General features: G+C 54.6%; 2 protein-coding genes across 2 annotated transcripts; one reads left to right on the top strand and one right to left on the bottom strand.

The window, feature by feature from the left end:
• The first annotated feature begins 2,597 nt into the window (after nt 1–2,597).
• ATF4 (activating transcription factor 4) lies at nt 2,598–4,678 on the top strand. Its single transcript, XM_081248679.1, has 3 exons — nt 2,598–2,797; nt 3,352–3,669; nt 3,760–4,678. Exons 2-3 carry the CDS (start codon nt 3,444–3,446, stop codon nt 4,590–4,592), a joined length of 1,059 nt encoding a protein of 352 aa, XP_081104805.1. The 5' UTR covers nt 2,598–2,797; nt 3,352–3,443; the 3' UTR covers nt 4,593–4,678.
• Nucleotides 4,679–7,774: 3,096 nt separating this feature from the next.
• On the bottom strand, nt 7,775–11,489 carry RPS19BP1 (ribosomal protein S19 binding protein 1). Its single transcript, XM_081248792.1, has 4 exons — nt 11,390–11,489; nt 11,099–11,227; nt 8,623–8,720; nt 7,775–8,227 (listed from the first exon to the last, which is right to left on the bottom strand). Exons 1-4 carry the CDS (start codon nt 11,439–11,441, stop codon nt 8,093–8,095), a joined length of 414 nt encoding a protein of 137 aa, XP_081104918.1. The 5' UTR covers nt 11,442–11,489; the 3' UTR covers nt 7,775–8,092.
• Nucleotides 11,490–12,472: the final 983 nt, after the last annotated feature.

The following is a 12,472-nucleotide window of genomic DNA, read 5'->3' as shown; positions in this document are numbered from 1 at the left end:
AGGACTAGAGCTGTGAGGCTGTAGCCCTTGTAGATACACTTAGCTGATTCTAAGCGGCCAGAATACCAGAGATGTGAGTTCTGGGGTTAACTGCATATAGCGTGGTGTTTACCTTTTCATTCTGATCACGTTATGCTCTCTATGCTTGGCCCCTGAAGCCAAGTCCACAACCTGCCTTCCAGTCACTTGCTTGCCCTTCAGTAAGCAGTTGATGTGTTTAGCTGATAGATTTGGAATCAGTCACCAGTCTTTCTGTCCTGTCTTGGCTAGGTCCATATAGAAGCAGCTTAGCCCTGAGACCCAGAAAACTACTGTCCTTTTTCTCCTTGAGGGAGGACATAAAGCTGGGGAACATGCTGTCCTTCCACAGCATGGGAAGAAGAAAATTAAAGTCTCCTTTCCAACAGCTTTGACTTGCGTGTGTGGTATGAAACATTTTCCTACAGGAGTGGGACTGGTTCTCCATTTGCAGCTAGGAGAACCTTTGAAGTGCTTGATCTGGGTCACCATAATAGAAAGGATGGGACAAGGTGCCACTGGAGTCATTCTCCCACCCCTCTGCAGTGTCAACCTGGGGTAGCATTACTTTAATTCTCAACCATCTGCATGGTCATCTGACAGCGAAAGGAGGACATGCCCCGAGGGTCCTTTGTAAGATTTGGGTAGTGGCTCAGGGATTCTTACTGCCTTTGCACTGAAAGGCTAGATGCTTTATATATATACCTAGATACTCGTGATTCCCCAAGGGGAGAAAAAAACCACATCAAGCATCCAGTATGCTTTGCATATACCAGTTGTTTATAGTTGTTGATTTCAGTAAATAATAGTCCTCTGAGGAAGCAGGGTGATGTAATGAAGATGGGGAGGGGGCCTTCGGAGGTGTGTCAGAAGACCTGAGTTCTAAAAAAGTAGTAATAGCAACCATTTATCCAGCACTTATCAGATACCAGGCGCTTAGCTCAGTGCCTTCTTATATTATCTTACTTCATTCTGAGTGTAAGGATACTCACCATTAGCTTCATTTTACAGCTCAGGAAACTGAGACTCAGCGAGGATAAGTCACTCAACTAAAATGTCTCCGCTAATAAATGGAAGAGCCAAGTTTTGGGGGTTTGCCCCTAAAATCTCTTCTAACTCCTACCCCATACTGCCTTCACTGGGCAAGACCCTTCATCCCTTTAGTCCTCAGTTTACCATTGTAAAATTGCTGGGCTAGACTGAAGTCAACGAATGGTCAGTAATGTAGGACAGTCCTTCCCAAATTTTTGACATCAGTCCTCAGAAATAATATATGTAGGGCTTACTGAAAGGAATGGAAGCAGAAACTCAAGGTTTCCGCCCCTGCAGTGCCTGACGAGAGGGCTGGAGGGTGGGGGAGGGCTTTCTTGCTGCTCTTAACAGTTCCCCAGTAGAGAGGGCAAGTTGTTGGTTTGACCTGGACTGCGGCCTCCAAACACACAAACTCCGGCAATTGGGCATTAGGAGGACTTGCTGGGAAGCGGTTATGCCTGGGAGTTACACAGCGTTGGGAGCGAATTGAAACTACCCTAGTGAGAGAGAGCAGCTGAATAAAAACTCTCTTCTTAGAGGAACTGAAACTACATAAACTGAAAGAAGTTCCCCTGTGATAGGCTGCATTCTTCAATAAAATAGCAAACTTATATTTTAGCTAAACGGATATGTAAAAATACGATAGATTAGACTATAGGATTACGCATTTCCCCGACTCGCCTTTGATGGTAGGTGCGCATAGATCGGGTGATCTCGAATGAGGTCATCAGCCTCCCCTTTCAACTACTGAAGGGCTTGCACGTCCTCAGTATTTTGCAAGTGTTTGCGCGTGAAAACGCACACGAAATGACATTTCCCTTTGCCTAGTTTCATCTTTGGGCCTGAACCTGGTCGCTAGTTTGGAGCTTCACTGAGGACGGCAGGAAAGGACTGCAAGGCCCGGGGCCTAACGCCACTATTTGGGACGCACTGGGCCCGGGCTGCCTGGGGCAATCCTGACCGGCTACGGGTGAGCAGGGCTGAGGAAGCCACTGCAAAGCGGCGTCACAGAGAAGACCAAACGAACCGCAGAACCAGACGGCTGGAACCGTCGGCCGCTCCGCCCCTTCCCGAGCAGATCAGGGGCCTGAGCCAATAGAAACTCGAGATATATATGATTCACCATGTCTGACCAATCATCTTGATGCGCGCTCTCCTCCAGCATCTCGCGCGAGAACTAGGAGACCTCGTACTTCACAGTAAAAACCTTTCTTGGGATGAAAGGCTTCTCTCTCCGCCCTTCGGACTAACGCCGGAAATGAGTGTGGAGGATCCCTCCGCGCTCCCCGGCGGCGGACGGGAGTGACCCTTTGATCTTAAAAGCCTTGTAAAGTAGTGCGCCTTTTTCTTGAGGCCGTAAATAAAAAATTCATTCTATCTTCACAGCTACGCCCTAGACTTAAAAGTCGGAGACTGGAAACGGTAGGGGCGTCGAATAGATGGCAATGCGAGGGTGGGAGGCGCGAGTCACGTGACCGAGGCGGAAGGCTGTGGTCTGTGATGCGTCCTCACAGGGGGCAGAGTTTATAAAGGACCCGCGCTCGGCGTCTCGCCGCCATTTTTTCTTCTTCTGCCTATACATGTTGTCTCTCCGTGCGAGTGTGCGCCTTCTTTTCTCCGCTCCCGCAGGGTCCGCGGCCACCATGGCGTATTAGAGGCAGCAGTGCCTGCGGCAGCATTGGCTTTTGCAGCGGCGGCAGCAGCACCAGGCTCTGCAGCGGCACCCCCCAGCGGCTTAAGCCATGGCGTAAGTACTGGGCCTGCGCCGCTCTGGCCGTGCGCCCCCGGGTCGGTGAGGGGTTTCTGCCTGTTTGGGGGCGGCCGGCGGCTGGGCGGCTTCGCGGAGGTGGGAGCGGTTTTACGAGCGCCCGGGACATGTGGCCCCTGCTTGGGTGTCCCCAAAACGCCGGCGCCCTTGGGGCGGGAGCCCCCGGTCCCTCGAACCCGCCGGGCTCCACCTGGCGCCCCGCAAAACGTGGCAGCAGCCAAGATGGCGGCGTGGCAGGGCGGCGGCGGCCGCGGCGTGAGTCACGGGGGGGCGTGGGCGGGGCCGGGCGTCTAGAGCCGGATTTGGACGTGCGGGTGGGGCGGCTTCCTCTTCTGGCCGGTGGGGGAACGGCCGGGCGTCCATCTTGTGCAGCCTGATGGACGCGGGGGTGACACGATGGCCCTGGGGCCACGTGGTCCCGATTCTCAACACCGAATGGAGTTCTATTTTGGCCATCTTGCCTCATGGATGAAAAGATGAAATTTTCAGGCCAGCTGATCTTTAATGGGACTTGGTTTCTGATTCGTATTCAGGTTTTTCAAGGCATTCAGCAGCAGCGTTGCTGTAACCGACAAAGACACCTTCGAATTAAGCACATTCCTCGATTCCACCAAAGCCTCGCAACATGGCCGAGATGAGCTTCCTGAGCAGCGAGGTGTTGGTGGGGGACTTCATGTCCCCCTTCGACCAGTCGGGTTTGGGGGCTGAAGAGAGCCTGGGTCTCCTAGATGACTACCTGGAGGTGGCCAAGCACTTCAAACCTCATGGGTTCTCTGGCGACAAGGCTAAGGCGGGCTTCTCCGAATGGCTGGCTGTGGATGGGTTGGTCAGTGCCTCAGATAACGGCAAGGGTGAGTGGGCTTCTTTTGTCTGCTGGTGGGATCTGGTGATAGTCTTGTACATTTGACTCACTGGTTCCAACTCTCTTTAATTTTTTGCAGAGGATGCTTTCTCTGGGACAGATTGGATGGTGGAGAAAATGGATCTGAAGGAGTTTGATTTTAATGCTCTGTTGGGTATAGATGATCTGGAAACCATGCCAGATGAGCTTTTGGCCACGTTGGATGACACATGTGATCTCTTTGACCCCCTACTCCAGGAGGCTGCTAAGGAGCCCCCCCAGATAGTGAACCCAATAGGCCATCTTCCAGAAAGTTTGCCAACAACTGACCAGGGTGCCCCTTTCACTTTCTTACAGCCTCTTCCCCTCTCCCCAGGGGCCCTGTCCTCCACTCCAGATCATTCTTTTACTCTAGAGCTCTGCAGTGAAGTGGTGATCTCTGAGGAAGACAGGAAGCCAGACTCCACTGCTTACCTTATGCTGATCCCTCAGTGCGTAAAGGAAGAGGATGCCCCCTCAGATAATGATAGTGGCATCTGTATGAGCCCTGACTCCTATCTGGGCTCTCCCCAGCATAGCCCCCCTACCTCCAGGGGCTCTCCCAATAGAACCCTGCTATCTCCAGGTGCCCCTGGTGGCTCTGCCCGCCCCAAACCTTATGACCCTCCTGGAGAGAAGATGATAGCAGCAAAAGTAAAGGGTGAGAAACTAGATAAGAAACTGAAGAAAATGGAGCAGAACAAGACAGCAGCCACTAGGTACCGCCAGAAGAAGAGGGCAGAGCAGGAGGCCCTCACTGGTGAATGTAAAGAGCTAGAAAAGAAGAATGAGGCTCTGAAAGAGAAAGCAGATTCCTTGGCCAAGGAGATCCAGTATCTGAAAGATTTAATAGAAGAGGTCCGCAAGGCAAGGGGGAAGAAGAGGATCCCCTAGTGAGGGTAGTCAGGAGGGTGTGTTCTTGTACATAGAGGCTAGTGCTGAAGCTGTGTGTTTTAATAAATTATTTTGTAGTGAAAGTACTTGTGTAGACTGCTGTGTCTGGTTTCTTGCCTCTGGTAAAGAGCCCAGTCAGTCCCTAGAAGCAGCATTTTGCTGTGGGGTTGGTTGTCAGGACTTGGAATTTAAGCCCAGAGTGAGATTCTTTTTTTCTCTGACACTGTTAGGCTGTATGTCAGGGTCACTGATGACCAGTTGGACCTCCGAGACAGGGAGTTGGGCTAGATCCCCCCTGGTAGTTGGCTGGGTGATTTCCCCAGAACCAAAAACTGTTTGACTCGATGTTAACCACCCTTGGGTGCAAGTTGGGCTGGGGAATTTTAGCCTAAGGAACGGTGGCAGAGAAGTGGAGCCTGGGCTCCACCTGTTCCCTCATGATTGTTGCTTTGTGCCAACATTAAGTACCCAGATAAGGCCCCACAGTCTTTGAGCTGTGCACACAAGGGGATTAGGTTTCACTGAAAAGCTGCTGCAATTCTGTAGAGGCCTTCCCAGAAGGGTCTATTCAGGGAAAGATGGCTTCTCAGTTTTTGCTGGAACAAACGGAAGAGCAGGGCCGAAAGGCTGGCTGGTTCCCAGGCTTCCCTGGCTGGCACCTTTGCAAGCTGGAAGGCTGTGTTAACTGCAGTCCTGGCTGGTAACGTTTTATTGCAAGATAAGGGAGACATCTTTTGTTGAGCACAAGAGTCTGAGCCCAACCTGGGCAGGTTTCTTCTCTCCTTGTGTCTGTCCTTTAGGGCCTGCTGAGGGAGGACCAGTTTTCCATTGTGAAAGACAATGTAGACGAGTGGCTGGGCTGAGGGTGATGCAAATGTGGCACCAGGTACTGTTCTAAATGATGCAGTCCCTGTGGTGACCCCGTCACAGGTCCTATGGCAGAGGGTATTTGGAAGAGTTGTAGAGCCTGCTATTTGAACACAGGGTTATGGGCTTTTGCCTGTTTCGTCTCCTGCGGTGGGGTTGATATTTCCCTGACCTGCTTCCTGATGCCTAACGAGGGTAATGTGGGAGAAGTAATGGTGGTGGCCCAGATGGGAATGCTTCCCTAAGGCACCAGGGGAGTAAGTGTCACATGTGGACCTTGGACCTGGTGATCTTTGAGGTCTTAACTGCCCTGAGCTGGGCTTCGAAGGACAGGGAACGTTGTGGACGTAGAATGGGGAGAGCACCCTGAGAAAAAGCCTTGGAGGTGGGGACGAATGGGCACACGGTCCCACCCACCTCTCCAAGAGGGCTCCCTGGCCCCAGCTATGTCAGAGAAAGTCACCTGATGGGGATCCGCCCAGCTCCTGCAGGAACTTGTTAAGCCTCCCATACACACACACCCTGGTGGAGGTCCCACGTGGCAGTCCTGCCCTCCTGCCTCTCCTTTAGGCAAATGTGTCAGCTCCTCCAAACCACCGGAGATAGAGCCGCTCCATCAGGGAAGGCCTCTTCCTCCCAGCCCTCAATGTGGCACCCCAGTGTCCTTTTACTTGGTTCCTGTCCCTTTCCCAAAAGATTGTCAGTCACCAGGTCCGCGGCTCACGGTCAGCACCCCCGTGTGTGGCTCTTGCACCGGCCCCCCTCCCCGGTGGCACATCCTTCCTCCATCGCCAGCACCCGCCTCTCCAGGCCCCCCACCCGCTGCCTTCTCACCACCTGCAACGGAACCGTCCAGGGTGACTGTTAACAGTAGATTCTGGAGCTCCACCCCGACCCATAGGACCAGTGTCTCGGGTGAACGCTAACGCCAGTCATGCCTTGGGGTCACGGACACACACCCACTGGTGCTACTCGGCACAAACATTAAGACTTACTGGAAACTCACAAGCAGAGAAGCGCAGGACCCCTGCTCTCACCCTCCCACAGAGGCAGGCCCCTCATTCTACACGTGGGGAGGGGGCAAGAACCTGTTCGTGATGGCATAACAGCAGGTGCGTGCCTGTTAGAAAGGGGCCCTGGTCAGCCGGTTCTTCAGAGAACTTCTGGTGAGAGAGAGCGAGAAGCTGAGGCTGCTGCTTGCTAAGCTGCTTAAAAGAGGAAGGGAATGAGCCTCCAAGGACACCGGAGTGTCTCTCCTCACAGGGGTCACTGAAGCTCAGCAGGCGGGAGGAGAGCTTGGGAAAACAACCCCTCTCCCTTCTTGGAACAAGCCATCTGAGGACGGTGGCGCAATACCGGTTTGGAGTCACGACACCTCCTCTTCTGCCCACCTTGACTTCCGGGATGGCTGGTCTGCTTCCTACTCTCGGAGGCCACCTGCACTGAAGACAGGACAGGCGCCAACTGTGCCTCGGGCAGTTCTGTGGTCCCCTCCTGTCCCCACTTGGGATGGAAAGCTGGCTAGTAACCAGGAAAAGCCCTGCCGGGGTCTGGCTGTGTGAGGGGTAAAACTTTCCCTCCTCTTGCACAGAAGAACCCATGGCGGGGTCCCTTCAGAAGTCCTCTACCAAACACATGTCCCAAGGAGTCTTTAGGTGTGCGGGGGGTGGCGCTAGGCGAGCCAGACGGAGCTGCCTGGAGGCCTCCAGGGCTCCCTCCCCAGAAGGGACCCCTGGGCTTCTAGGACTTGTCATCAGTGCCACACTGAAGACCCAGGTGGGCAGCACCACCCGCTCACTCGGGCATCTGCTCAACAGCACCTGCCCTGCGCTGCCCCCGCCGGACGCGGCCCGGCCTCCGCCTTCCCCTGGTGGTGCAGCTCAGGGCCCGGCACCACCCTTCTGCTCAGCAGACCTGCGTGTAAAACCCTGTTTCTTGAGCTCACCTCCTGAGTCGCCCCACTAGTCCCCACCTCCTGTGACAGAGATAAGAGAAACAAAAAGTGGCCTTTGATCCCGCCCCCCCCACCCCAACAACACACAAGGGCACAAGCCCTGGGCACTGGGCTGAGGCAGCCATGCTCCCTCCCTCAGCTTCCTCAAGAGCTGCCTTCTCAGCTGGGGCTGCCACCCCAGGGAGAGGAGGACTGCGGGGTCTGCGGATGGGTGAACTGCTCTCCGGTGGTGCCCGCGCTGGGGCTGGGCTGCAGGACTTCTGACCTGGAGCCCTAAGAACCAGCCGGGAGGTGGGGGAGGGAGGGAAGGTTCCTCGGTGCCAGAGGAGGCGCGAGACACCGTTAGAGCAGCACACACAGCCCCTGGGCCACGTTTATTAGAACCCGGAAGCCCACCCAGCGGCCCTCGTCCTATCAGAGGTGTGGTCCCCAAGGGCCCAGTGACAGGCCTCTCCACAGCAAACAGCCCCGAGGCCCTCCTTGGGCCAAAGCAGACAAAACAGTCCAACTGTTCCTTTCCAGCAGGCACGTGGCACCTCCCGAGCCTGCAGATGTCAGTTCGGGTCTGAGCGAAGGTCCTCCCCTGGGCTTCCAGCTCGCCAGCTCCATGCCAGCCTCCACTTCACGGCTTTCCTGAGCCAGGCTGAGAGGTCCGAGGAGGCCGTGCCCTCCCGGGAGCCTAACTGCCGAAGTACTCCTGCTGGAACTTCTGGAAGTCTTCCTCAGTGAACACGGTGCCCTCGGCCTTCTTCTTCTTCTTAGTCTTGCCCACAGGCCGGTCACAGGCCTTGCGGCCCCGGTCCTGGCGCACAATCTGGGGGTGTGTGAGAGTCAGGAGCCCTGGGTGGTGACTCCCAGCCACTTGCAGCCACACAACCTGGTGCAGCCGACCAACTGCCGCCCTCTCACCTGGCCCTCACACCATCCCAGGACGCAGGGCACGTGGTTTCCATTTACAGAGGAGCCAGCGGAGGCCCACAGGGTTCCCAGGGGAGCAAGGCCAAGCCCAGCCTCCCACCTTCCCCACACTGCTCTCGGCCCTCCAGGGGGAGGCCCCCCTCACAGCACAGCGGGGTGTCCAGCTCTTAGGAGCCTGGAGGGTGCCCCACCCTCCAGCCTATGCTCAGGGCTGAGACTCTCACGGATCCCAGGAACAGCCTCAGTTTTCACCCACCAGGTTCCTTCCCACAGCCCATCCCCCTAACGAACCTGCTGGGTGACGGATTCGGCCACTGTGCTTCTTGCACTAGTCATAAACCTCAGGTTTACTCCAAGGTAACCTCGACGCTCTCGCTTCTGGAACTCAGCTGTGGATGGCAGGCAGGGTGGCATCATTTCAGATTCACACCCTGGAATCCTTCTGGGTCCCTTCCTGACATCTCCCCACTCCACTCCCACCTCCCATGGTCCTGCCAAAGGCCCCGTCATCCCTTCCCCAGGTCGCTGCAACAGCCTGGGCTCTTCTGTCAAAACCACACTCCACACAGATCCTGCTCAGAGTGCCCCTTGGTTCCACCTGCTCAAGTGATTTACTTAACAAAGGTGGCCTGGGCACTTACTGTGTGTGTGTCAGGCACTGTTCTAGGTGCAAGAGCACAGAGCAGGAAAACAGAACAGACAAAAAGTCCTGCCCTCATGGAACTCCCATTCCGTGGGAAGAGAGATGGTACACAAGGTCAACAGTATTTCAGAGGGTGATCATTTTATGGAGTAAAAGAGAATAGTAAACAGAAATGAGAAATGCCTGGGGGAGGGTTGCAATTCTAAACAGAAGGCTCTGAGAAGGCCTCACTGAAATGAATTCTGAGCAAAGACTGGAGGGAGAGAGTGTGACACTGTGGGAGAAGAGCATTCTGGGTAGAGGGAACAGCCAGTGCAAAGGCTCTGAAGCAGAAATGTGACTAATGTGCTTGAAGAACAGAAAGTGGTTGGACAGAGAGGGGAGAAGCCGAGGAGACGAAGCTGGAAGGAGCAGATCATGTGGGGCCTCAGCAGGCACCGAAAGACTCAGGCTCTCACCCTGGTGGGTGCAGGGCAGAGGAGAGACAGGTCTGACTCAGGATTTTACGGGATCACTTCGGCTGCTATGGTGAGAACAAGATTACTGGGGGAGGGGGCAGTGGAAGGGAGACCAGTTAGGAGGCTTCTGCAATAATCCAGGCAACAGATGGTGTAGCTCAGACCAAGGTGGCAGCCACAGAGGTGTTCTTTAGGTTGGCCACTGAGGGTTCAGAGAGTCCCCTCAGTCCTCAGTCATGTGCCATGACAGGGTGGTGGGGCGGGGGCTGGGATGGAGGAGTGAGCTCCCTCGGGCCCCTTGTGTGCCTGTTCCACACCAGCATCACTGTGGCTCAACCCAGGCTCACTTTCCTGCCTCCACACTTTTGCTCATGCTGTATCTCCTCGGAATTCATAGTTCTTTTAACAAACAACTTGAACACCTTTTATGCACCAGGCCCTGGGGATTCAAAGACACACTAGGAGCTCACCAAGTCCTGCCACAGGTCAAAAACACCCTGCATTCCTGCCCACTCCTGCTCCTCTTCACGTCTGTAGGTCTCGTTAAGTGGCGCCACATCCCCCAAGATATTCCGTACTCGCTGACTCCCTCTTCCTCCATCCTCAGAGCCAATTCACCACTGACGCCATCAATGCCCCCTCCTCACCGCATCTTCCACCTGCACAATTCTCTTATCTCCGCACCATCACCACTGCTCAGGCCATAGCACCTTGAAGCAGTAGGTGGGCTCAGGGCTGTGGAGACACCAGGTGGGCTCAGGGCTCTGGAGACAATCTGCCTGGTTTCTACCTGTACTATCTGGGCAGGGGCCTGTTTCTGCTTCTGTCAAATGGAGGTAATGATAGTGCCGACCTCACAGGGTTGCAGTGAGCAATTACATGAGCAAACATTTGTACGAGGCTTAGAACAGCACCTGGCACACGGAGTATTAATTTTATTTAATGCTCCGTCTCTGACCCTCGTTCACTGTATGTCACTTTGACCAGGCTTCTTCTTTTTTTTTGCGGTACGCGGGCCTCTCACTGCCGGGGCCCCTCCCCTTGCGGAGCACAGGCTCCGGACGCACAGGCTCAGCGGCCCTGGCCCACGGGCCCAGCCGCTCCACGGGCCCAGCCGCTCCACGGCATGTGGGATCCCCCGGGACCGGGGCACGAACCCATGTCCCCTGCATCGGCAGGCGGACTCCCAACCACTGCACCACCAGGGAAGCCCAGGCTTCTTTTTTTCAAAATTTCAAAGGCAATAAACTTCTTTCTGACTCCGCATATGCCATTCTCTCTAGAATACTCCTCCCCCGGTTCACTCGTATACTTCCATCGGGTCTGGGCTTAAATGTTGCTTCCTCAGAGAAGCCTGATTTGGCCTTTCATTCTAAGTCCCTCTCAGAGCACCACAGTCTTAATGCATAGACCCCATCACAGCAACCATACGCTGATTTTGAAACTCTTCGATGCTTCTCTCCCTACTAGGGCTGTAGACCTTGAAGGCCGGGACAATGTGATTCGTTCACCTCCGTGTTCCCAGGGTCCCGCCGCGCGCCCGTCGCACAGCAGGTATTCTAGAAACTCCGGGGGAACATTTCAAGCCCTCACTCTAGCGCCCCTTCCTCCAGGGCACCGCCCCCCGACCCCGGGAGCAGCGCGTTCAGCCCCTTCCCGAGCTCACCCAGCGCCGATTTGGGCACCTTTCCCTTGGCCGAGTTCCGCAGTTTCTTGGCCTGGGCCGCCTTCGCCTTCCGCGTCCGCTTCATCGGAGCCTCGCTCGGCTTGGTTTGGCCTGGCGCGTCCCTGGGGGCTGTAGGGGTAGAGAGGAACCCACTCAGTTCGGAGGGCGCTCAGGGCTCCCATCCCACCGAGGCTAAGCCCGGTCTGGATCGTTCGCACCCTCGGGGCTCCTGCCCCCAGCCCCTGCCGCCTTCCCGCCCAGGCTGGACGTCTCCGGGAAGAAGCTCCTCACCCTCAGGCACCCCCAAAAGCTCCAAACCCCGCCGCAGCAAAGAAACTGACATAGCGGTGCTTAGCTCCGCCCACACGCCTCAACTACTTCCGCCTTGGCCGCCCTTGTCGTTTCGGTGGAAACGCGAGCTAGAACAAAAGGTTCCGCAGTGGGCGGGCGGAAGTGCCCACCTTCCTTAGGACGCATGCGTTAGGTTTACCACTGGGCGGGATCTGGAGGCGGGGCCAACGCGCCGAAGGACGCATTTGTCGTCCAATCGCAACCCCACCGACCCTTTGGGGGCCAGGCCCCGCCTTCTCCCGGAAGCCGTCCACCGCTAGCCCAGCCTGGTGGGTCAGTCCTGTCGCGTCAGGTGTCCCTGTAGTGGGCGAGGCCGGGGTCGGGACGGGGTGGTAGTATTCTCAATTTATACGAAAAAGGAGAATGTATTTTTGGAAGTATTTTTTCATATACTTCAACCAGAGCAACATATCGCACAGATCTAGTTCGGCATGAGAATCCAGCTATCTTCCATTAGAGACGTTTGCAAAAATGCAAAACAATATCAGTGTTTTCCCACTATTTTGTTTTGTTTTGTTTTCATTAAAATATGTCACTTATGTTAATATGTGGGCTTGTTATTGTTTTAAATGAATTAATAAGTATTTTTAAAAATTCTGTTTTAGTTTCTAACATGGTAACTCTTGTTAGATAGTTACACATACAAAAGCTCTTTGGGATCCTGAATTTTTTTAAGAGTAAAGAGTTCTTAGACAAAATAGTTTGAGAACTTCTGGCTTAGAAACTAGTACTCTTCTCTTCTTGCTGTGGGGAGGAAACCTGTCTGTTCACTGCTCCACCTGCAGCTCCTAGCCCAGTACTTGGCATGCAGAAAGCACTCAATAAATCAGTGGTGAATGAGGGGGAACCACTGAATTCACCGTACAAATATGTTCTGAGATCCTTTTGTATACCTGACACTGCAGAGTGTAGGACATGGAGGTGACTCAGTTGGTCCTTTGTGAATGAAGCTCACTAACCTCCATCAGCTAGTCCAGGAGGGAAAAACCTAAACAGACATTAATAATAACAAACACTGTGTCA

The sequence above is a fragment of the Mesoplodon bidens genome (assembly GCF_964165515.1).
Source record: "Mesoplodon bidens genome assembly, chromosome: 11".
In the NCBI taxonomy this organism is placed as follows: domain Eukaryota; kingdom Metazoa; phylum Chordata; class Mammalia; order Artiodactyla; family Ziphiidae; genus Mesoplodon; species Mesoplodon bidens.
Note: the sequence above shows the minus strand (reverse complement) of the source record. Positions and strands in the feature narration are given on the sequence as shown.